General features: G+C 39.0%; 1 protein-coding gene across 4 annotated transcripts in view; it reads left to right on the top strand.

Annotated features, from left to right (window-relative positions):
- Positions 1 to 27,016, top strand: part of LOC122813863 (gastrula zinc finger protein XlCGF26.1-like) — a 137,308-nt gene that overhangs the window by 90,503 nt on the left and 19,789 nt on the right. For all 4 annotated transcript variants that reach the window (XM_044086403.1, XM_044086404.1, XM_044086401.1 and 1 more), the window contains 2 exons: positions 2,782 to 2,908; positions 23,868 to 23,987. In XM_044086403.1, the coding sequence (XP_043942338.1) occupies positions 2,782 to 2,908; positions 23,868 to 23,987 (247 nt within the window). The remainder of the gene's footprint in view (positions 1 to 2,781; positions 2,909 to 23,867; positions 23,988 to 27,016) is intronic.

The raw sequence follows: 27,016 nt of genomic DNA, 5'->3' as shown, positions 1-27,016 counted from the left end.
CTGAGTGGAGGACAGCCACTGTCATCCCTTTACACAAAGTTGGAGTGTCCACTGACCTGGGAAATTATAGACCCATCAGCCTAACTAGCCTGATCTGCAAGGGTATGGAATGGATTATCATGGACCTCATTAACAAGAACATTGGCAACCTCCAAACACTTGATCACACACAGTTTGACTTTGTTAAGGGGAGGTCGTGTCTACTAAATTTGGTCGACGTCTTTAAGGCAGTCACCAAAGCCATGGACAAGGGAAAGATGGTTCACACCACCTACCTTGACTTGGCCAAAACCTTTGACACTATTCTGATAAACTCTCTCAACTAGGCATCAGTCCGTATGTTACCAGATGGGTAGCAAACTGGCTCACTGATAGAACCCATGTAGTCAAAATAGGGGAAGCCAACTCAAGCAGTACACCTGTAACAAGTGGTGTACCCCAGGGTTCAATCTTGGGGCCTCTGTTATTTGGGATATACTTTTCTGAGGTGCAGGCCAAAACCAGTGGGCTATGGCTGACCAAGTTTGCAGATGACTGCAAACTGGGTGCTGTTATCAATTCCCCTAGTGATGTGGACATCCTTCAAGAGAGTCTCACTCAAATGACTAGTGCCAGAAACATGGCCTCAAGCTGAATACCAAAAAATGCATTATCATCCCCTTTGGGGAGAGTGACATCCCCACAAATTATCATATTAATAACAACGTCCTAAGCACTCAAAATTGAGGGATTTGGGCACCCAGGTTGATAGCAACCTGACTTTTGACCACCATGTTGCCTCCGTTGTATGGAAAGCCTTCTACATGGCCCACTTCATAAGTAAGGGTATCTCATCCAGGGACAAGGAGGTCATAACATCCCTGTATTCTTCCCTTATAAAGGCCCATTATTGAGTACAGTGCCCCTTTTGGCATGTACCTCATAAAGCATATGCAGCAGCTGGAGAAACCACAGAGGTTCCTCACCAGGAGAATCCAGGGCCTCAGACGTCCACCATACACAGACAGGCTAAAAGCCCTATCCCTCTACTCAGTTTCATACAGACTTCTCAGAGGTGACCTCTGTCTGGTATACAAGGTGATCACGGACCCCACCTTGATGGGACTGCTACATGTCCGCAAGTCAAGCTCCACTCGAGTAACTCGCACGTGCAGCCTCAGCCTGGTCTGTGACATCAACAGGACTTGTTGGAGGGACAGGTTTGTGTCCCAGATATTCACCCATCTGTGGAATAGACTCCCTCTCAACATCAAGCTGGTACCTCTTTACCCCTTTTAAAACGCAACCTGGATAACTGGATGGGAAACGGAAAATATACCCCTGGGATTCCACCCATTTCCTTGCTGGACAGGGATATCGGTACTAATTTGCCTAAACATGGGCTAATCTCTTGACTAGGCTTATAAGGGCTTCAGGGCCAGTAGCCTAGCAATGTCCTATGATCCTATGCAGGGTCCAAATTCTACCTACTCCAGCTTCTTGGAACTCCTTTTGATAACACAAGAGGAAAATAAATGGTGACAGGAAATTCAGAGAAAAACTAATTTAATGAAGGATTACAAGTGTTCCTATTATGACGCATGTAGCTTATGACATTATAGGACATATGTTAAAAGGGTAACTGGGGTAGCATACATTCCAGCATAATTATGCCTGAACAGCTTTCTGTATGTAACCTTTACAGAATTGCACTGTAAAAAAACAGGTTGCAGTAATGCAATTTTCTAATTAACTTTTTCCTGTTGAAATGTTTTATTCTCTGTTTATTAGTGTATTTTTCAATGTGCCATTTTAATTTCATCATTTGTTATTGCATTGTAATGTGTTAATTACTTTGCTGAATATACTGCAATGGTTAGCAAATTAACTAGCATTTATAGGTAAGTACCTATGTAAGTAGTACAAATACATCATGAGTTGACTGTACATCTCGCAATACCAAACATAGCATAAAAAAAACTTAAAAATTTGTTTAATTAACCCTATATCCCCATAAAACCTACAGTGTTCTAACAGTACCAAAAATGGTAACATACAAAGGACAGTCCAAGTAAATTTTGCATACACCTGGGAAAACAGTAACTTACTGTGTACTAAACACAGTAAACCATCTGCAGTCTGTAGACTGGATACCAGTTATGTCCCAACCAGACTGCAACTCTGTTTTCTCATTCCGTAGAATAATATCCATTTACTAAATCTGGATTAGTGCAAACATTTCCACAGCTAATTAGTGACATAAAAAAAGAGTTTTTAGTAACACCATTGGAGCACAGTAGCAATTAAAAAGCTTAAGCCTAAATCTGCCTAGGAACAATACTGCTTTTAAGAAACAACTACAAAAATTCTAAACCTGCTTCCTACAAGTTAGGCAAACAACATCATGAACTTCTGAAAGGTGCCACATTTTTTTTTGCTGATATGTTCTACAAATTATCCCCCCCCCCACCCAAAAAAAACTGTGCTAGAAATAATTGGTTGTATGCTGAGAAAGTTACATATTGGAAAACCTTGTATTTGTTACATAATTCTTAACTGATATAGCTACAGAGAGACCAATACTAACTGTATTGCCAACTACCAAAAATAATGTGCATCTTCTGTGCATGACTTTATTCCATTTTGTCATAAGCTTGTGGCTAAAACTGTGATCTTGCAGTCCAGTCATCCTATCAGCCAAATAAACTAGCAACACGTACTCATTGTTGCTGTAGAACTGCATAATTTATATTCCATCCAAAAAAGAAGAAAGCAAGGAAAAAAATGTTGTTTCATTTCCAGGTACCAGAAACTTTTGAGGATGTTGCTGTGACTTTCTCGGACGATGAGTGGAAGATGTTAAAAAAACAAGATAAAGACCTTTACAGGGAGGTGATGGTACAGAACTATGAAGCCATGCTTTCAGTGGGTAAGTGCAGTCTAGCTTAAGAAGTAAGATCTTTAGTCTTGATTTACAAGTGCAATAGTAAACTAATGTGTCTTAATAATTCTGAGAAGTGCACTGTATACTTGTTTGGTGGAACTCTGCAATTTCATATGGTCTTTACACAGCCAAACCTCTGTCCGTCATTCTCACCTTGTTGACCTTATATAGTCTCAAGTGATTCTTCCTTTTCTGTTTCTTGTTTGAATATGCCTCTCATGTATAAAATCTTACAGTGGTTTCTGCTTTATCGTTTTAGTCTATTTACTGTGTGTGTTCACTCATTTTTAAAGTTTTTTTTAAATGAAGTCATATTTCCTTTCTTTCTTTAAACACTGCTGTACTACATCTAGGATTTTCTGTGTGTGTGTGTGTGTGTGTGTGTGTGTGTGTGTGTGTGTGTGTGTGTGTGTGTGTGTCCGTCCGTGCATCTGTGAGTATTTATTTGTTTTAAGAAACACACACCAATTAAGAGTCTGTTTTGCTTTTGAGATCACGAATATCCCCTTTCTTACTTTATCCCAAAGAGTGCATAAGATGATTCATCAGTCTCTCCACTAATTTATGTTTCTAATGTCAAGTTTATTAACCAGGTATGGATCTCTTTGATATTTTTCCTCCAGCCTCATTTCATGAATTGCTCAGAATCCCAAAGTATGAAAGTGTAGAATCTGAGAATCTAACCCAGGTCTAAAAAGTGGGCATATTAAGCTTTTAAATTAAAATACCAGTTTATATCATTTTTGCATTTGCAGTCACTATAGCTGTTCATAACTGAACAAACTATTATCAGTGGGCTTTCTGTGTAAGATATACAATTAAAGAAGCCCCTACATCTTGCTAAATCTACCTCCGGGCCTGGATTGCAGGATGTCATTAGCTCCATCTGTAGTTTTGTGATATTGCTTCTACCTTGAGGTATTGTTAATTTATTATGTAGTTAACTCAATAGCTGCTCTGGTCTTGGACCAGTTTCTTATCGGAAAATGTGTGTTGAGGACAACACAAAAAACACAGTAACTTATGCCATTGCAACAAAACTAAAAGTGCAGGATATTGCTGGGAAAGCTTGAATGGAAAATGGTAAACATACATAAGTAGGGTTTGAAGTCTAGATGGATGATTTCATTACTATTGTTGGTTAGATACCAGTTGTCAACTGACTAGACAAACATATGAATAATTGTATAACAAATATGTTATCATTTAAGATGGGAAGAAGGTTGTCCATGGACAAACCAAATGCAAGAAGGGACAGGAGCTGCAATGACAATGATACTGTAATAAAAAAATAACCTGAGATTGAAAACAGAAACATCTCCCTGAATGCTAAAATTAATATGCAGTTGTCTGAAGAGTGTAACTTTGTTTTGGTATCAAGTTAATTTTTTACTACTTTGAAGCATGTAAAAAGCACTTCCAATGTGAAATTGCAGACAACATGATGTCCTTCAAGACCATCCAAAGGCTTGGAAAAATTAGATCTCATTCTCAACTGGAACTCCTAGCACCATATGCATTCCCACCTCTGCCACTGATGACCTCAGTATTACTAAAAGATCAGAAGCCCAGGGCTCTCAAGGAAGTTCAGCGGATACTACAGAGGCTCAAAGACCCATCCACCAGAAGGTCTACTTAGCAAAGTGGAAAGATTCAGCAATTGGAATATACCAGCAAGGGGCATGATGCATCATTGCTGAACATCCCTTATCTTCTCAGCAAGAAGGGTTTGAACTACAGGCCCCAATTTCAAAACAGACTATTTCTAAATGGATTGGACATTGCATCAGATTCTGTTATTCCTATCATGGAAAGACTGTGTCAGCGCCTGACCACATTCCCACATTCACCACAGCCACCGTAGGTACAAAACTGTACTTTTCAGAATTAAACACATTCAGGATTGCTTCCAGCATTCAGGACCTTATTTAAGTAAAGTTGGTTCTCTCTGTCTGTCTTAGCTATAAGCTGATTTTGTCAAGTTAAAATTTGCTGAAGCTTCAACGTGATAGTGCAAATTAGTTGGAGCTTCAGTTAAGCACAGTCTGACAAGTCTCCCTGTATGCCATATTGAGGGATTTAACCCCCTCCCCACCTTGGTTCTATATATTAAGCTTATGGTCAAACAACATCCGTGAAAAGCCTTCACACGTTGGATCACTGCCTGCATGTGTATAGAAACCACAGTGGCAGTTATTTTCTGTGGAAAATAGTAGTTGGAGAATTCCATACAGGGGCTATTGAACTGGATGAGTTTAAACTTTGTGCAAATGTAGGGCAACACATATGACCTGTGTTTCTACTTGAATGGCTTAACTTGTATGTATTCTTTAGTGGAGCCAGGTCATAGATCAGAATCCTTTAGTCAGTATTAGTTAGGTATGCAGTAAGCTTTGCAAAGTACCATCCATCTGTTTAAAAGAATGTATTTCCTTCTATAACAACACCAAAAATGTTCATGTCAGTCTGTATATATGTAAACTTATTGACAGACTGGCTTTGTAATGTTTAAAAGAGTACTATTTCTGTAATGTAGTGCTGTTTGCTGCCTGTCTTCAGGTGAGTCGGCCAACCACATAGGAGTTTGTTAGTCTATTCAAGATAGTATGGTCAATTAATTTCAGTGCCAAAATTGTTTCTTTTTTGTTAGTGGCAGTAGATTACCCAAGCAAAGTGAATGCAGTGTGTTTGGATAACTAAACTAAGCTCTCCAGGTAAGTGTGTTTATATGCTTGTCTTGAAGAACCATAGTGCCCTGAAAGAAGAGGTCCTGTTTTTGCAACTGTAAGAGTTCTGGTCTTGGTCAGAACTTTCTTATATTCCAGGATGGAGGCATAGATGTGATCTTCTAATATTTTTTTTAATAAGTTTATCTTTTTTTTGTAAAATTCTGTTTTATTTTCCCATACTTTATTATTGGAAAGTAGTGGTGATCAAAATCTTGATGATTCGGAAAGTTTTTAAGGGATTTTTGAACAGTCTAAAGTGATATTTCCATACCTTTTTGATGAAGAAAGACTGTTACAGGTGAGAAAGAACTACAAGCTGGGAGAAACAGAACTACAAGCTGCAACACTTTTCTTTACTTTTGAAACATCTCAACAGCAATATAAATGTAAATGTTTACTATTCCTGACCTAACTGCACTGCTAAACAGCACTAGAAATATAAGAACTTTATATTTTTAAATGAATTATCTAGTTATTTTTGATAGAAATTATCTTTTTTAAAGCAATGTGAAGTGCAGGAGTTGCCCAGAATTATGTATATGCTTGATTTGATATGTGGCAAAAATAATATTCTATATGCCTAAACTATAAGCACTTCTCAAGATATAGCTTTATTAAGGGCAAAAATTAGTAACATGAAAATATTATTTAATTCATTGAAGGCAAATAGTCTTTTCTGAAGATATCTATCAAAGTTAATTGTTCATTCTGGAAAATATACACCATTAACAACATTCTGAATTCATTTCTCAATGAAAAATATATGATTTACAAAGTGGAAGAAATATATTGCAAAACTATTTGCTTAAAAGAGTGCTTACAAAATAAAGACATGGCTTGGTATTCAGGAAAGTGTAGCTCCATTGCACTACTAGCATCACTGGCCTGGATTAACTTGCAAAATCAGGAGCAGAATTCTGCATTTTCATTCTCACCCGCACTTACTTTGCACTGGGGTTCTTCACTCAAGCGCTATTCTATTTTTATCCTCTCTTTTCTGTGCTAAACCTCATTATAAGCTTCTGTGTATACCATCATGAACTGACTTTTACTTCAGAGTTTCTTATTTGTTCACCTTCATTTCTTATTTTAACATCTCTTTGAGTTTGTGTGTCTGTTGCTTATTCATTTGGGTATTCCTCTGATAACAGACATGATTTTTTAGCTGTCTAACAATAGCCAAATTCTAGCTCCTTAGGCTTTGGGAGAGAAACTACACTGTTTTTTTTATTCTGGATCTCTGTATGACTGTCTCTGCCATGCTTTTCTGCCTACCATTTCTTATAATGAATAAGTATATTAGCCTGCTGATATATCCCTTTCTTGCTAAGGGTCTATGCCTGCCACACTATGCCTATGGATTCTACCTTCTCACACATTACCATAGTGCTTTTCCTAATATTAAATCCTGAGTCAAATCAGGGGTTACAGACAATGTAAAATTTTATCTGAACACTCTGATTTTCTACATATGTAAGGGGTTACTCTTTTCTGTAATCATGAGTGCATACTATATCCACTTTCTGATTGCTTTTAATGTTACTGTTGTATATCAGGAGACCAGATGGCTTAATGGTTAAGGTCTTCACTTCCCATGCACAAGGTACAAGGTTTGATCCTGACCTTTGACCAATGTCTGTTTGAAGTTTGCATGTTCTCCCTGTGTCTCCGTAGGGTTTATCCCATGTCCAAAAAAAAAAAAAAACACATGCTGAGTGTTTCTATCTCAAACTCACCAATGAATAGAGCTATGGGCAGCAGCATAGACTCTACATGGTGCCCTATAGGGGAAGAGCTGTACAGACCAACTGCTTTGGGCATCTACTGTGGTGTGCAGTATCCTCAAGATAGGAGAACAAGGATCACAGACTGAGTGCTGTGGCAGGGCTAGCCACTCGATGGTGTAAAATATGGCTCATGTTGATGAATGTCGCTACCGGTTATAAGAGGGTTGAGGACCTGGCCTATTCTGACCCATGCCAGGGACCCTATCTAATGGTGGGAGGGGTGTATGTGCCCCTATTGGCCAGTGTGTGCCCGCCTTAAAGTCCTATAGCCCTGGGTCAATAAGATACTGGCCGATCGGTGTCTAGTTTCTCAGCCGGGGTTACCTAGGATAGCTCTGTTGAGTGAAAGCTGGAACCAACCAACCTGCCAAACATGAACTGAGAATTGCTACGCTTAATGTAGGTTCACTGACTGGATGCAGCTTGGAAGTGGATAATATAATGATATGGAGGAGGCTGGACATCCTATGTATCCAAGAGATTGGATGGAAGGGCAGTGCAGCAAAGCCACTTGGCTTGGGATCCAAACTCTACTACTCAGGTGTGGGACAGGCTAGAAATAGTGTAGGAATTGTGGTGAGAGAGAGGCTTCAGAAGGCAGTGAGGGATATCATCAGAATTGATGACTGACTCCTGGCAATCAGACTCCAGTGTATTGATAGGGCAGTATTCATAATCTCAGCCTATGCGCCATAGCAGGATTGTGATAGTGAGGAAAAGAGTGCATTCAGACAGCAGCTGCAGGACCTACTAGATAAAGCAGGACAACATGATTGTGTATTGATAATGGGTGACTTGAATGCACATATGAGGACAGACAGAACAGGGTATGAGGACTGCCTGGGTCCACATGGGTGGAGCAACAGGAATAAAGAAGGAGACGCCATTCTAGACATCTGTCTGGCAAATGGCTTAATAGTAGCCAGCACATGGCTCAGAAAGAGAGACAGTCACAAGATCACATAGAAGAGTGGCCAACATGCAACTCGGGCAGACTTCCTCCTAGTAAGGAAAAGGCACAAGTGTAGAATCCATGATTGCAAAGTCATCCCCAGTGAAACAGTCAGCCCACAACATAAACCATTAGTTGTCATAATCAGATGCAAGCAGTGGTCACAGAAGGCTGTAAGGTCACAGAAGGCTCTAAGGTCAACAGAGACCAGGCTGAAGACCTTGAAGTTGACTGGAGAGAAAGTACAGCAGTTCAAGGAATTGCACAGGGCTCTAGTACCCCAAGAAGTGGAGGAAATAGGTGGAGTTAGAGTGGCAGCACCTAAAAATAGTATGTGTTAGGACTACAGAAAAGATATGTGGCTGAGCCAGGTATGGAAATAAGGTACATAAGGAAAGCTGGTGGTGGCGTGCAGAAGTCCAGGAAGTCATCAAAAGAAAGGAGGAGTGTAGGATGAATTGGGAGATAGAAAATAGTGACCAGGCTAGGAAGGACTACTGGTTGGCTAGCTAAGAAAGAAGTTGCAATAGCAAAGAATATGGCATCAGAGGCACTCTACCAACTTCTGGAAAATGACCCAGAAAGGGGCACAAAGAAACTATATCAGGTTCCAAGGCAAAGACAGAAAGATAAAGAAGATAGTCAAATACCCTTTGTAAGGGATGCCAGCAACAACCTGCTCACCAGTCCACAAGACATCAAAGGCAGATGGAAGGTGTATTTCCAGCAGCTTCTGAATGAAGAAAACCTCACAGCAGCTGTACTGCCCCAAACACAGCCTATAATGAGAGAAGAAGAGAAGTCCACCTTAGAAGAAGTAAGAACAGCACTAAGGAAGATGAAGTCAGGGGAAAGCAGCAGGCTCAGATGAGGTCACAGCAGATATGATAATAATGCTGCGTGAGATAGGGGAGAAATGACTCCTGAGGGTACTAATAGCAGTGTGGAGAGAAAGGTGTATCCCAGATGACTGGAGAATAAGTATTCTCATGCCAGTGTACAAGAACAAAGGGGGCATCCACAACTGTGGGTAGTACAAAGGCATCAAACTCCTACCACATTGCATGAAAGTTCTGGAGAGGGTGAATGATAAACGAATACGTAGAGTAGTAGAATGTAAGATGGGAGATGAGCATTTCGGATTCAGATCAGGATGCAGCACAATTGACCCGATGTTTGCATTGAGACAGATACTTGAGAAGAAGCTAGAGATGAGGAGAGATTCCAACTGGGCATTCCTAGACTTGGAGAAACCATATGACAAGGTCCCAAAAAAGCTGAACTGATCAGTACTGTGGTGGTTTGAAGTTCCAGAAACATTGGTAGAATTAGTACAGGCTGTGTTCAAGGACCCAGTGACTCAAGTACGAACAGTGTTTGGCCTCACAGAGATGTTCCCAGTGGGAGTGGGTGCACACCAGGGTTCAGCTCTGAGTCCACTGCTGTTCATACTGGTGATGGACTACATTAGCAAACAGGTTGGGGGGGGGGTAGATCAACAAAGCTGCTGTATGCAGAAGATGTGGCAGTACAGGCAGACTCTGAGCTAGAACTTCAGCAAAGGATAGGAGTATGGAATGAAAATCTGAAGGCACATGGGGATGAAACTAAGCACAGATAAGACAGTGGTAATGGCAGCATATTGGGGAAATCAGAAGAAGCTGAGAATAGAGATAGAAGAGAAGATAGTGGAACAGGTAAACAGCTTCAAGTATCTGGGAGGGGTGATTGAGGAGAGGGGTAGTCTGAATGAAGAGGTCAAAGCTGGAATCAGAGGGGCTGCAGCTAACTGGCATAGAATATCAGGTATAGTCTGTGACAGAAGAATGCCAAAGAAGCTGAAAAGTAAGGTGTACAAGACAGTGGTGTGACCAGTATGACTGTATGGTATAGAAACCTGGGCAGTAAAAGTAGAACAGTTGAAGAAGCTAGAGGTTATGGAAATGAAGTGCCTGAGAAAGTTGATAGGATGCACACTGTGGGACAGACGAAGAAATGAGGACATAAGAGCAAAAGCTAAATTACTCCGATTACAGAAAAGATCAAAGAGAACAGATTATGGTGGTTTGGGCACATGTGTAGCAAATCAGAAGATAATCTGGTGAGGAAGATTTGGGACAGACAGGAAGAAGGTAAGAGGAAGTGAGGACATCCAGCAAAGAGGTGGATGGATTGTGTGAAAAGATCTGCGACAGTCAGGCATGAGTGTTGAAGAAGGCAGGAGTGTGAGGGTCTATATTATAAGATTGACGTTTGAAAACATTGAACAACATATGGTCGATGTCTTCACACATCGAACATATAAAAAGACAAAAAAAAAGAAAAAAGTACCCTAATAGGTTTAAGCATTGGGGCAAGCCCCCCTGCAACCCCCACCCCCGCTGCTTAAATATACCAACTCCGAGACCGCACTACATTGCAGTAAATGGAAATCTCCCCTTATGGAGATTTCCATTTACATGCTCGAGATTCTGAGCATTCGATATTCTCGTGTTGACAATGTCAGATTCGACATTGTCGGCTTTCGAGAATATAATATAGACCCGAGTGTGACACTGAATTGAGAGAGTTGGCAACAGTTAACACGATACCCCGACCTGGCAACAGTTAACACGATACCCCGACCCGAAGTAGAAAAATGGGAAAAAGGGGGATGATGATTTCATCATTGTCATCAGGAGACCCATGAGAATGGAAGTCATGGTTCCATAATCTAACAGGTCTTAATCACCTGTATCATCTGAAAATACAGTGCATGTCAGTATCTTAGTCGTAATGCATTGAAATAAACAGATTCATTTGTTCTATCTGTGGTCTTGTCACACTCCATAGGAATATCTTAATTTAAAGCACGCATTTCAGTTTTCACAGTTCTGAAAGTGGAACTTACTTCAGCATAGAACTTTTCATGTAACTCCACCCTCCACATTTGTAATATATTAGCACATTACTTGCTGTTTTGTGTTTCGCAGACATGTATACTTCTTGCTGCAGTATTATCCTTAAAAGCAGACTTTTCATTTCTAAGCAATAGTAGAATTCTCAGTAGTTAATTACACAAGGTTACTAATGTATTAGAGATTTTGGCAGCACCCATTTTCTTATTTTCCTAAGCAGATCTGTTTCTAAAAATGTCTAGTGCTAAAATAACTAACATAACTTCACATTTGTTATCATGTTCAAAATAGAGCTTTAAAATATGTTTAAAGCCATGATTCTTTAAACTGACTAATTTATCAAAAGTCCAAGTAGAAATCTTTAATGCTTGCACCTCAGGGCTTATGCCAGCTCTGACCATAACGTTAATACAGTAAATGCAATCAGTCAATCCCATCCATGTCCATATACATTTCAGTGCCTCTTCTGTTAGCTGGAATGACAAGACTCTTCTGCTTTTTGCTTCAGTGTCGCTCCGTTTTTGTAGTTTTTTGTTTTGGAGTATAGTCTTGGTATTGGCTTGGGCAATGGTGCAATGGTTCAGATGTTGTAGTAACTGCACTAGCTTTTTCTCAATCCCCACCTACAATTCCATGATTTTACATGATTGAGGTCCCAATCCCTCAGAGCCACACGCACCAGGGATCTAAATCTTGTCATCACAATAAACAAAACATGTTGGAGGGATAGGTTCCTGACCCAGAGACTCCTCAGACTCTGGAATAGACTGCCCATACATGAAAAGCAGAGCACCTCTTTGGCCCTCTTCAAAAAGAACCTTGATGACTGGATGGGAGAAAGGAAATTCACCCCAGCGATCACGTCAGTCACCCTGCTAGACAGGGGTCCAGGGAAGAAAATAGTGTGGGAAGAAATAGCCAGGGAATTGCTATGGCTAGGCTTGTATAGGCCCTAGGGCCGATAGCCTAGTACCAACCTATGAACTTAATAATGTCTCCATTGTTATCGGTGATACAACAGGCATAGTGAAGTCTGCATGCAAAGAGCTGTCGTTTGGCATGTCTTTGGCAAATTGCTTGCATTCTTTACCAATGTTAAGTACAAAAAGACACTAGATGCAGGACATATGTGACAACTCCAGTTTATTTCATATGTCATTAAACAAAAAGGTCTGCCCATATTGCAAAACATAAAATTAAAAAGTACTTTCAGATACTTTCTCCATCTGTTTTCAGTTCATAAAGCCTTGCCAGCAAATAGGCTTTTCATATTACAACAAAAAACTCCCTAGCTAAAGCTCTCACTTCAATGCCAGCTTTCAGACCTAATGTATCCATAGCTATAACTCAGTTAGCCCTGACTGGGCTCTCACTCCACACTCCCAAGGTCTTCCTTTAGAATCATCTTTAATGAGAAGCTAATTTCATGATCTTCTGTTGTTAGGCAGCCTCCTTTTAAAACATAACAAGGCCTTAATTATTAGTCTAGTACAAGGTGCTGCCTAGTTACCCAGGTGTGAGTATATTAAACAACAGCAACAACAGAAAAAAACAAACCGGCAACTTCGTAACTCAGCAAGTACACCAATAAGTGCTTCCACTCTGTGTGGATTGAATAAAATCACAGCTGGCAAACAGACTGACTGTGTACTGTATTTTGCTTTGTTCGTTGTTGTTTTAGCCACTGATTATTAAATTTGAGACAGTTATTTCAGTCTGTTTGCCAGCTGTGATTTTATTCAATCCACACGGAGTGGAAGCACTTATTGGTGTACTTGCTGAGTTACGAAGGTGTAAGTATATTCCCACATACTACAACACACACTTTCTAGACTCTATCATAAAATTTGCTATGTATTATGTCAGTACCTGTGTATAGAAATATGCATAAAATTGTAGTATGATACAGTACATAAGGAAAGTTAGGAAAATAGACTTGATACCCACCAAATTAAAGTTTCAAATTGTTAAATTATATTTAAAACCTCATTTTATGACAGTCTACATTTAAAATGTTATGAAGTGTGTATTGGGAGTCCAGAAACATTGCAGAAAAGAGACCTAATAAAACCATCAAGTTGCATTTCAAATGCTGTTAGCAACAGATGTAACGGAGCAATGCATAGAAACTATCAGCTGCATAAATTAGCATGGACAAACATGTTAGTGAACACGGCTATAGTACTGCATTCTACCATTATAGTCAGTGAGGGAGATTCCATTAAAGATAACCTCAGGTAAGAGTGTAATTGTGTGTGTGTTTGTGTGTTTGTTTCACACTGGCCTCCTAAAACTGCAATGTTAGGTTTAAGTGCCATCTGGGCTGGTATGTCTCTGAATTGAATTGTACAAGATTGAATAAACTGCATAATTTGGCTGATGCGTTTTACTCTTGCAGTGGGATTCTTTCTTAATCTCAGGGCATGCGTGACAGTCAGTTTTCCAAATATCTGCACACTTGTATACTTTTTGGAGATTGGAAGGATCCAAGGTTAGTTTGGAATGGAAAAGCATGGGATAAGAGGATTAGTTGGAGGAAGGAAAGAATTAAAGCAAGTTCTGTAGTTGCAACAGTGAAGGAAGTACTTCATTTGGTAGTCATTTGAAATGTTAGGACCTGCTAGAGTGAGTCCCGAAACACAGAGGCTTACTGGCCAAAACAGTGGACTTGCATATAGCAAGTCTGAGATGGCCATTTCTCAGAATATTCCCTTAACTATGAGGTATAGCGATCTCAGAGTTGGTATTTATTAATTTGGAGGGGAACAGGGCTGGCCTTTGGTCAACTGGTGCCCTGGCGCTCCGGCCACACCACTCGGTGCCCCCATCATGGTCTACCTCCGCCATCCAGATTACTTTTTTTCTTCCTTTTTCTCAGTATCTTTTACTTTTCAGTTTTCCTTCTATTCATTCAGCATATTTTTATAGAAACCATTTCTTTGCTACAAAAAAAAAGAACAAATAAGTAGTGGAAAAGCACCCTGGGTAGAGTGGTGCCCTAGGTGACTGCTTAGCTGGCCTATGCCTAAGGCCGGCTATGGAGGGGAATGGTGGTGCAGGTGGGCTTGCCCTCCTCCTTTAAACTTCTTTTTTGCAGAAGACCCATCTTTGAGATTCAGTCTTCTCCTGGATTTTCTGCCTTTTTTTTGTCTTGTCAGCACTCAGCATTTAGAGTGTCAACATTTCAAAAGGGAGCTGCTTCATCATTCCAGTTGCACATTTAAAGTCTTATTTAGCAAAGTGTATTCTATCAGTCCTGAATTATGTTCTAAGTATGAAAAGAAAAGTTAGGAGTTCCTGAGGTCTATATAGGCGGAGTGGACATCTTGAGTCAAATTTGAGGCTGGTAGCTAGCTAAGATTTGAATAGGCATCTTGTAAATGGTTAACTGCACCTGGAGTGTCTCCTGTGTGTCACAATGTTTGACCAGCTTGGAGGTATGTGCGTCTTTAATATATATATTGAAACTCCACCTCCTTTGACCTTACTGCCCACAAGTTGGGGTCTGAATGTATGATAGGATGAGTAACCAAGTAAGGCTGGTGTGCTCTCCGCAGCTTTGAACCAGATTTGAGCACTTCAGCCTTACCTGGTTACTCATCCTAGCATACATTCAGACCCCAAACTGTGGGCAATAAAGCCAAATGGGGGCAGAGTTTCAATATATATTAAAGGCGTGCACATCTCTAGGCTGGTGAAACAGTATAACACACAGGAGACACTCCAGGTGCATTTAACCATTGACAAGATCCCTATTCAAGTCATAGCTAGCTAGTGGTCCCCAAATTTGACTCAAGATGCCCACTCCACCTATCTGGGCCTCTTTGAATCTATCAAGATTCAACCCTTTTCCCTGATCCTGGGTGACTTTAACTACCCAAACATAGATTGGAAGAACTACTCATGCCAGAACACAAATGCTAAGAGATTCCACGATTTGGTCAGTGCAAACACCTTAGAACAGCTACTAGATACCCCTACAGGAGGTGATAATATCTTGGACTTGGTATTAACCAACATGATTAACCACTGCAGCAGCCCTACAGTATCATCCTCCCTGGTAAGATCCGACCATAAAGCGGTCATGTTTGAAGTCACCATCTCCCCCCTGACTCCCTTTAGCTGGGATCAAACAAAAACACTTCTCCAAAGCTAATTACGGACTCCAGAGGGATAGTATAAACAGCTTCACAGCACCCTTTCCCTCTGTAGGAATTGGGACCAAGTTCCAGAACTATACCAAAGTACTATACAAGCATTAATATAGATGCATGGTATCAGGAATTACCTGACAGGACAAAATCATCCTCTGCAAGGATGAGCAAACCTGTCTGTTGGACATCTGCAATAAATAAACTCTATAACAAAAGGAAAAAAAATGCTGTCCAGGACCAAGAAGGAGCAGGTGCCTAGTTGGAAGCAATCTCTCCTTAGGCTGAGCAAGCAAATAAGATCACTAATGGAATCCTTCAGTGGAAACTTCAAGTCCAAAATGGCCACATCTACTAGAGACAATCATAAGGCCTTCTTCACATATGTCCACAATCTCAAAGGAAGCACCCAAATCTACTCAGAACTGGTGGTCAAGGACACCACATACACAAATGCCATTGAAATAGCCAACTTGCTGGCTGACAGATTCAGTGAAAACTTCACCCCTTTTCCCCCCATCAGTAAATCAGGACATCCTCAGCACCTACCCCCTTCCCCTTACATCTAGGGGACAGGTCATAACTGCTCTCTCAATGGCAAAAAACACTGCCTGCATGGGACCTGATAACATCCCAGGCTGCATACTTCATGAACTCAGGCAGGAACTTGCAGCACTGTTAGGTGCCCTACTCAACCAAAGCCTAACTACTGGCTTCATCCCAGCTGAGTGGAGAACTTAAGTAGTTTTTTATTTTTTATTTCATATCTTTTTGTCTTTGTTGGAAATGGGGTTTCTGTTTGAGTCTATGTTATCTAAAAGAGCCATGTGATGGTTGTGACTGAATTGCTTGCTTAATTGTTTTAATTATTGCTTAATTGGTTTGCTAGGATGCTTTTAAATAGGTTGATTTTAGCATTTGCCAGCAGGATATGAAGAAGGCATATGCCAAAAGCGCTTATCCTGTTTTTGTTTTGTTATTAAAGTTTTTAGTTGTTTTTACATCTATGGTGTAGCACTCCCTTTTTCTGACTTATTCTATGTTTTTGGAGCATTCTTCAGTGGTGTTGTTTTGATTTTGCAATAGTTATAGAAAATCCACAAATTTCCAAGTACTAGCATCCTCCAAAAATTACCATGGATAAATTCACAACTACCTTTACCAAAGACAGTAATACCATTATCTGTGGGCTCTGTCAGTATTCACAGATACCTAATCACTAGTGTTAAATGTAGCCTTTCAAAGCCTCTCTTAAACCTTTTCAACTAGCACTGAGTATATTCCTGAAGCATGGAAAATTGACACTATAATGCCCTTAGACAAAGGTGGTTCTGTATCTGACCCAGTAAAATAGAGCATTGTGCTCTCGTGTGGGAGGCAGTGCATACAATAGGTGTTAAAAATATTACATTAAACACACATGGGTAGGATGAATACAGCTAAAAATATAACTGGTTGTTTTGAAGTACAGGTATTAATAATGGTGGTGTTCCAACATCCTACGAGTTATAGGTTATGTTTAATACGGTCTAATTTGCAAAACCATGTACTGTATTGTATCTGTCTTTATAAACTTAGATTTTGAAAATTTGGCTTTGTCAAGGGTATATCATACCCTGTCAACCATTTTTGAAATGGTCACTAAAGCTGTGGATGGAGGCTGTGCAGTTCACAAAGCAAATGGCTAAAGCCTTTGACACTTCCCAGCTATTATATAGTCAGTATATTTAAAGATCTAAGCATAAGCCCTCATATTTTGAGATGGATAGCAAACTAGCCGCAAGACTGAACATGCACAGTTAAAAGTATCTGGGGCTAGATTGTAAACTGATAAGGTGATGAATTACATCTCTCAAGTTTCTCTGCTGGGACTCTTCTGTTTAGTATTAAATTCCTCAACCATCAAAGAAAGCAAGATGGACTTGTGTAACAAAATTTCTTAATTACAGGTTAGATGATGTTGGCTTAACTTCCAATACTGCTTCAGTGCAGCTTGGTCTAGATGCTGCATATGCCTAGTGTAATGAAAAGGGGTTTAAATTAAATGCTATAACATGCATCACTGGTAAAACTGTTCTATGAACTATAGCACCCCTCTCAATATTTATTTATCCCTCATCTTGGTACCTTTGCTGCAATCCCAGTCTCCTGATGACCATGTTTTATTTACATTAAGTCCTTAAAATATTTTCAGGAAGTTATACTTTGGTAGTTATGTACAAAATGCACTAAGAATGCCATTTCCTTTTAGGGATTTAAATGCAACTCCATGATGAATTTGATGTAACCTCATCTCCCATCTTATTGCAGGAAGTTTTGGTCATGGTGTGCTTCTAGTGACAAGGAAAAATGTGTATAAGTATTTTTATTTCTGAAGTAATGAAAATATATTCAGATGTGTTTAGTTTATATGCTGCCTTCCACGTACTCAAAAGAAGTCATATAATTACAGCTAATGGAAGACAAGTATAATTTAGACTGACAGGATGTTACAGTGAAAAGCTGTTAAAGCCCTACTTTCAGTACTTATGTATACAATGCCATATGTTAGACGTACTTTGAGATTTCTTAGTAAAACTTTCCCAGAATTATGGTTGACTATGCAGATAAAAATATACCTAGACTCCTGTTTTACTTTCTGGGGTCTCCACAGTTTAGAGCTGAGTATGACTCCAGTATATTGTTCCCTGAGAGTTTTGATAATGATATGCTTCCAATAACAAAAATACTTTTCCTTTTGTTCGGAGAACTGTATATGATTTTTACTTCCATTGTTATTCTAGTTCAGTACAAACATGGATATATTGTGGATATAAACTGAGTTTTCCATTCTGTCATTTATGCATTTCATTTGGAAACTAAATACAATACAGTTTAGCATCCTGGCACGATTTAACAGCAATGCAGCTAGTCAGTGGTGCCTGTCTAATAGAAGGATACATCTTCAGAACAGTTAAAAATGGATTTTCAGTTATAAACTGTACTCGGATTGTAATTTTTAGCTGCTGTATGCTTACAACAGCCACATGTTTATCTTCTGAATGCAGTTCACAATTCCTGCTGTTTTTTTGTATAAATATTTCAAGTGCTGGAATGCATCTCCTTCAGGGACAACAAGTATATAGTTGATGTATTTGTTATCTTGTTGTGTAATATATATATATATATATATATATATATATATATATATATATATATATATATATATATATATATATACGTGCAGTATGGGAAAAAGCAAGACGTGCATGTTTGCTGTGAGGTGTGTCGAAAGACATTAGCAGTAAGGGTTATTTGGAATTGCAGTAATAATGTAACAGTTGAAAGGCAAACCATGCACTATGTCTTCATGCTCCTAAAATAATGAGACTGAAGTTTCTTTAGGAGCATGGAGTTCTATACAAATGTTTAAGCAGAAAGAAAAACATTTAGAATGTCTAGTATTTGTTAATGTATAGTGTCAAACTGTCATTCAGTTTGTTACACTTCGATTTTAGTGTTTCTTAATGTACTTGGAGTGCTTTCTGATTTACTGAACTGCCTCTGCAGTTCTGTTTTGGCTGATTTAAAAACACGTTTTTACACAAATCTGCATTGTTTGCATGAATTACATGAACAGGTACCTCTAAACCTGCAGGTGCTGTTTGGGGTAGTGAAACCATTCACCAGAACGTATTTAATATTAAATTATTTTTATTCACAAACAGTGGGTGATACCCTACTGTAGTTTAAATATTACTGTTGGAATCTTCCACTAATAAACATCATTATGTCATCCCATCAAACAGGAGAAATTCTTTGTACAAATGATCTGTCTATGGGAGGTTAAAGGGTTTTTATTTTATTATTGGATGCTGTGTGCAAATGATCTGTCTATGAACATTTAAAAGGTTTTTATTTTATTAATGGATGCTGTGAAGTTTGATATCAGGGAAGGAGATATGATTAAGTGGATTACAGGGAGCATAATTGGCAGCTGTTTTTAAATGGATTAATGTCTTCAAGGTGAAGTGATCATCTAAAATTTAAAGACGTGCTGAAAAAAGAAACATTTGAGTACTGTTAGGAATTTTTATTTAACTTACTATTTGCTTCACGCCATTGTCTCATGATGTTTGTCACATGACTGAGTATTTTAATCTGTTGCTGTTTTACTTTGAACTAATCTGACAGCACAGAAGTTATTATGTTTAATTTATTTTATTATATATGCAGATATGAAGCGGGATAGTTTCTTGTGAGAGATGACTGTGCAAACAGTGGCTGTAGGAAAAATAGCAGTTACAGAAATTGTATAAGATGAGCATATCCAGACATTTATCTGCTTGATTTCAGTACAAGTTAATAGTTTTATTCTAATATTGGTCAAGCTGACATAATCTAGTGGGATGCACAGGACTTAAATCATCCACCAGTATTTGCAAAAATTTGTGAAAATTAAGAAATATGCCCATATTCCTCTTATTGGGTCAGAAATGGAATGTGATACTATTGTATTGGGAGGCTAGGTACAAGCAGTGGGTGTATGTCGAGTAATTTGAATATGCCTACTGATATTACTGTTTGTTTGACTCACAAGTTGTTAGTATTAGCAGTAGTCTACTAATATCAATATTACCAGCATATTATGTTGTACAAGGGAGCATTATATGAAAAATACGTAATATAGGAGCAATATGAGCTGTGCAAGATAAAATAAGATAAATGTGCAATCATCATGAAATGCACCATCTTTGAATTGCTAAAGTATTGATGGACAAGTTATAAAAAATTAATAAATATTAGCAACATATTTCAATTAATAATGCAAAAATGGAGCACCATGCTGTCGTGTGGGAGGCAGTGCATACAATGGGTTTAAAAAAATTACTTTAAACACACTTGTGTAAGATGAATACAGTTAAAGATATAACTGGTTGTTTGAGGTACAAGGTATTAATGTTACTGGTATTCCAACATCTCATGAAGTTTAGGTTGTGTTTTATAGAACCAGGTGCCATCTGTAAGCTGACAAAATGTAGTTGGCTTGGCATCCACAATGAAAACTTCAGATGTATCATATGAATGTTTACAAAAGGTTACAAACAGTATGAAATATTTATTTGCATTTATTTACCAGGGTAATCTGACTCTGCCATGCAAGGCCCCTTTTCAGAGAAGGTCAAGGGAGGAAAAATGGAAATTCACACATTTTGTAACAGAAAACAGTACATTCATTTACATACTGAACTTCTAACTACAAACACAAAAATACATCTAAGTGTTTTACACATTTACATTAATAAAGAAAAGCCCTGGAATTTACTTTCAGTTAGATTTTCTGGCACTAGATGAGAGGGACTGTGAATAAGAGATGCAAGAAAGAAAGTTTTTGTCATCTGTTTTTGTATATGCACCTAATAATAGCTCATAGAATTCAACATTCTTGTGCATTGTGCATATAGTGTTTAGTAGAGTTTCACCTCATGATTCTTTTGTTCTACTAAGTGACTTAATTGCTTACACAGGAAATGATGGAGATTGAAAAGCATGACTTGGAGGATTGACTTGTCTGATCTGAAGTCAAGTGGTGAAGTGCACTTGGATTGTCCATAACAAACACTATATTAGAACATAAGGATGCTTAAGAGTTTATTTGATAGCAGGACATCTTTGGCCAGACATTGACAATCAACTTGGTGATTGTCTTATCAGACCTGAGGACATATGTTTTAAAGGCACATGCCATGTGACGTGCTCAGCTCTCAGCTGTTCACCATTTAGTGTTGGGTCTGATAGGCAGGATAAATGCTAGACAGAGCTGTGTAACCAAGACATGTAGTGAAAGTTTTATGAGTGAAGGTGGGTATCTTAGCATCTTGTTCATGAGTGAAGGAAGAAAAGGTTGGGGATCTTGACCAGAGCATGGATGCAGCAGTAGCAGAACTGCAGACAATACCTGTCTGTGGTCATGAAGCAAAGAATGAAATCTTAAAGCTGTCAAACTGATGAATAGAATGGTAACCTATGTCTTTAAATGCTATCCGTTCTGTATTGTTCTATGACTGTGTGAGCAGATGTCTATTTCACAGCTTTATATATATCCTGTGCTGAAACATTCTTTAACAATAGCAGATCTGATAATAGGTCTTTTAGAATGTGCCATGAGAACATTTATAAATATAAAAAAGCAATACAGTGGGTATGACATATGGGAAAAGTTTAAGTACCAGGAGTTATTAGCCATTTTCTTTATCTCTGGTTCTACTTCTGTACAGTTTGAAAGATTCTCCATGGGTTGGGAGGGTAGCCTAATGGTTAAGGTGTTTGCCTTACAAACACAAGGTGCAGGGTTTGAATCACACAATGGATAATTGGCTAGGCTCAAAATGGCTCGCAAGAGCAGTTAGCCTAGTACTAATCTATGAGCCTATGAACCTACTTAGCTAATACTTGAGCACACCCATTATATTCTGCATTATTTCTCCTTTGTTTTGCTGCTGTGGAAGGAAAACTTGACAGTTGCATAGACTGATTTAAAGGGATAGAGATGATTCATTGCTATCCTTTGATATAGACAATGTTTTTTGGAGTACGCTATCAATGTGAAAAACAGTACTGGGATGATAATTGCATGTCAGGAGCAAAAGCTCAAACATCCTTCTAAATGAAGTCACCCTCATTACAAACATTATTTTTCCAGGAGTGAAACTTTAAGTCCTCAGATGAAGATATGGTTCATCTCCAAGGCCCCTACTTGTAAATATTTCCTCTCGTAAGCCCCTCCTTACACTTATCAAGGGTACCAGAACTTGTCAGAGATTTGGGATGCATGGCCAGGCTTAAAAAGGCCCTTGTGGTTGTTAGCCTAGTAAACATCTATTAACCTATTACCAGTCAGTCTGTAATGTAGAGATTTAAATTTAAGTTGTATAACACAAGCTATTCTGAAAGCCTGCAATGGTTAGCTCTCTTCTCTATAGCATGTAGACTGTTCTGAAAATCTCCGCTTTGTCTTCAGCACAGTGACACATCCGGTCTTGATTTATTAATGTGTCTTGATCTTAATTTTCTTTCTGTTCTATATTTGCTTTCAGCAGTTGCTGCTCTTCTTGTCTATATTTTGTTCAAATGGTCACTAATAATTTAATTTGGTTACCTCTATCCCTTGTCTTGTCCCCTTCCTGCTAAACTGTGTAATAAAATGTCAAATGTCAAAACTAAAGGGTTGTGGCTGACCAAGTTTACAGGTGACTGCAAACTAGTCAAACTGAATGCAAAGAAATGCATCATCATTCCCTTTGGGACAAACAATGTCCCTTCACACTGTCAAATCAACAACCATACCTTAAGTACCCATGAAGTGGTAAGGGACCTGAGATCACAGGTTGATCGTGACCTTAAATTCAACCACCATGTGTCTACTGATGTAAGGAAAGTTTTCCATGTGGCTCACTTGATTAGTAAAGGCATCTCCTCAAGAGTAAAAGACGTTATAACCCCCCCCATACTCAGCACTTATCCAGCCCATGATTGAGTAGAATACCATTCGGTATGCACCATACTAAACATCTATAGCAATTGGAGAGACCTCAGAGGTTTCTAACAAAGCAGATCAAGAGTCTCCAGCATGTGCCTTACATGGACTGACTAAAATCCCTGTCACTGTACTCCGTATCATATAGACTTCTTAGTGGAGACTTATGCCTGGGCTACAGAGCAGCTCATGACCCAAACCTAATGAACTTATTGCATATCCGTAAATTAAATGGGTGTAGGGCTGCCCGTTCCAGGGACTTAAGTATGGCCTACAGCTTAAACAGGACAAATGGAGGGACAGCTTTATCTCCCGGCGATTGCCACATCTTTGGAACATACCACCAATTCATGTGAAACAGAGCACCCCTCTGACACTGTTCAAGAGAAACCTCAATGAGTGTATAGGGCACCATAAATTCTTCCTGGGGATAGTGCCCACAACCCTCCTGGATATGGGCAGTCATCACTAAATGCAATCTTGGTTACTGACTAATACCTCTAAGGTATTACATTGGGTTGAAACAACTAGGCTTAAAATGACCTTCAGGTCAGTAGCCCAGTAATCTCCTATGATCCTATGATGCTCCTCTTACATATTCCTGCTCAACTCTGATTTCTCTTCACTCCAATGGTACTGCTGTATTCATTCCTACACTGATTTATACAGATTGATACTGCTTGTATATATTTCTAGTGTTTGGCTACTGTCCAATCTCTGTGTTTATACATAATGCTGCTCATGTCCTATCATTTAGAAATAGTACTACTAAATATGCTTATATTCTCATATCTTAATATATTGTATAAGCATTTGTCTGTAGTGCTTCACTGAAAATGGGCCTTCCCCCAATGGGATGTCCCACTTAATAAACCAAAATAAAAACAATGTGTTTTTAATTTTTATGTGCAGGATACAGAATCTCTCCAAAGGCATTACTGTTATTATTAAAGGGTAGCGGACTGCCCAAGGGAAAGCAGGAGAGGATGAATATCGCAGACGAGCAGTATAATCTTGAAGATGTACTCAACAGTAAGTAAATAAACGCTTTATTACCTGCACAGTTCATATGAAATGTTGCTTACCACTGATAGTGTCTTAGGACACTAAAGGAAAATATATAGAACTGGAGGATTAAATGCTATGGCACAACACTGACGTTACGCTAATTTAGGCAAATCTAAGTATGCAGAGTTGTAAAGTTCCAACATCATTCAGCATAATTATGCCGGTTACTGTAGCAGTGGTTCTGAAATAGGAGATGATGAATATATAGATAATTGTTGGACACTACACCCAAGGTTGCTTTTTTTTCTGTTTTTGGGTAAGACTGTATGGCTAATTGTAAAGCAAGCATTACAATATAGTGGATCACTAACTTAAAAAATGTGCATTTTTAATTCCCTTTAGATTGGGTGACAGTCATCTGATTTATGTCAACCAAATGAGCATTCGACAACCCCCCTCCCCCCCCCACACACTTATGCACTGTAGCACGGTGACTGCCAAGCCAGGTGAAACCCTACAGAAGAGGATGTGTCAGAGAGCACCATGAAGCAGGCAAGAAAACTATCTTCATAGCAGTCAATATGCAACAGCTGCCACTTGAGGTAATTCAGGGTTTTGCTCCTTGAGGAAGTAGATTTTTTTCTAAGCTGTTGGTCTGGAGAGGATTACAGAATCTCCATTAAGTTTTATGCAAAGTAAGATGGGAGGGTTGAGAAGTATTAAATGTAGTGTCAGTGGCATAACGGGTACTAAACTCAACTTTGTTGCTGGAAAATTAGAAGGGCAAAGGTTCTTTTTCCACTCCAAGTGATTAGATTAATTTTCAAATTGCTGGCAGTGCAACATTAGGGCATGCCACATTTCTGTGTGTACCATTTTTTGCTGAGATGTTAAACCAACGTCCCATTTGCTTGAATTGGTAGTAGATCAGGTAGATATAAAAGATACCACATCACTTATTAAACAGAGTAGGGAAGTTCCTTGGTGCCCTGCCCAAATTTCCCCTAGTGTTATAAATACTACCTTGGGTCTCCCCTGAAAAGAGGCCACTAGCCTAGTGGCACAATCCAGGTCAACAACGGATACCTAAACAAATAAAAAAATGTGCCTAAGGCTGGAGTGTTCTGAAATGGCAGAGACAACCCCTCTGTGACTGAGTACAGAAAACACACTGAAAAGCTGCTGTGATTGATAACGATGCAGAGGCACGGGCTATCAAACCAGCTGCTACATAAGGTACTGTTTAATTTACCCATTTTATCCTCAAGTTAAAGACTGTTTGACTTTTCTTGTGACTGTGTTATTTCCAAACATCTTTTTATGTTGGCTGAATGAATCACCATTTAGTTCACCTTTGCTGAAGGAAAACGAAAATGTATTTATACTGATATCAGCTCACGCCTAAGCGTCATGCTTAACAACTGAAGTTCTGAGCGAATTCCATTTGAAATGCTATAGTGATGGAGAATGTGGGCAAAATTGCATTTTTCCCTATAGATTGTGACTGTATAAGCTAATTGCACAGCTGAGTTTCCCCATCCCCGAAAGGGAATGCAAGACTCCAGAGTGAATGCCACCTATTAAGTGGTTGGGAATCTATAGTGAACTCCCTGATAAGCTTCCTGTGAGTTGAGTTAATAAACACTGAGGAACTGTTAAACTTTTGGGTCCTACAGGGATTTTCTCTGGCCAAAATGGAACCTTACAATAAAAAAGGGTTGCTCTGAGGAACTGTTAAAACCCTTTTGTCTTTATGAGGATTTCTTATGAAAAATGACTCTTGTGGCAGTAAGAAAAGTGTGCCTTGAAGAAAATGTTTTTTTTTCTCTTGTTGGGGAGCTCTTCCATCGAAGCCAAATACTTTTGTGTTCTGAATTGTAACTTGTGTGATCTATGCAAAATGGAAACAATAAAGCTTTAGTAAGTCCAGGGAAGACGTGCAGACATTTAGCACTTGCTTAGCTACCAGCTACAGATATTCATGTTAGAAAGACCATCCATCCGTGTCACTGTGAATCCCAAAACACATGCAGCCCTGAGGAAACTTAGAACAGAAGGTGACACAGAAACTTATTCATGGCTTATTAGAGAGAAATGTAATTACAGAAACTGGCCCCAATCTGAGATTACATGAAAACTGTTTTCTAACGCAATCAGGAGACTCCCTGAAACTTTACATGGCCTGGGAAGATGCACACAAAAAACAGAAACTGAAACACAGAATTTTGCCTCTGAATAGAGCTTCACCTGAGGCATAGTGCCTAAAATTATTGGGCAGTTAATGTGAAAATGGTAAGGCCAAAAGTTAGTGATTTACTGCATATTTTGAAATTATGGGTAGAAACACAGGGAAATGTAAGTAAAATTCTAAACACATTGGTTATAGATAAGCTTTCTCTATGTTGTAAGAGTACCCCAAACCTCAGTTGGATTGGCACCTTTTGAAAAGCGGTGCAGCAGACATCCTCAAGGCCTGCTTAATATTAGCAAAAGGAACATGGGAGGAGGAAACCACTCCTTTCAGAAGTATGACAGAGCATTTCCAGACCCGCACAACAGATTAACAGTTATGAAATGTATATTGAGAGCATATGGAGAAGAGAACAAGAGCATGTAACAAAATTGTTAATCACAGAGAATGCAAACCTGAAGATGAAGTACTTGTATTAGTACCCACGACTGAATAGAAGTTCCTTATAAGGCGTCAATGTTGATGTTATTGAGAAAAATAAGTGAAATAAACATGACACTTTTGTATCTGAAACACTAGTGATCAAGGCTCATCTGTGCGACCATTAGATTGCTGCCAGCTGTATTTTTACCTGAAAAATGAATTAATCACTAACATGCGGACAATTTCACCTTCTTCCATGAAGGTGTGACCTCAGTAATGCTAGGAGTGCAGTCCCTCATACTGAGTGCAGGCAGGGGGCTTGAGTGAGATAATCAGAAATGTTTCATAGTTGTAAGGAAGCCTGAATTAAATTTAAAGCTGAGGCAAGCATGAGGAGCAAACCAGAACAACTACACTAAACAAATATTGAGGGAAAACT

The sequence above is a fragment of the Protopterus annectens genome, chromosome 10.part0 (assembly GCF_019279795.1).
Source record: "Protopterus annectens isolate FY-2018-M chromosome 10.part0, PAN1.0, whole genome shotgun sequence".
NCBI lineage: Eukaryota > Metazoa > Chordata > Ceratodontiformes > Protopteridae > Protopterus > Protopterus annectens.
The sequence above is the reverse complement of the archived record's forward strand: the minus strand, read 5'-3'. Positions and strand labels throughout refer to the sequence as shown.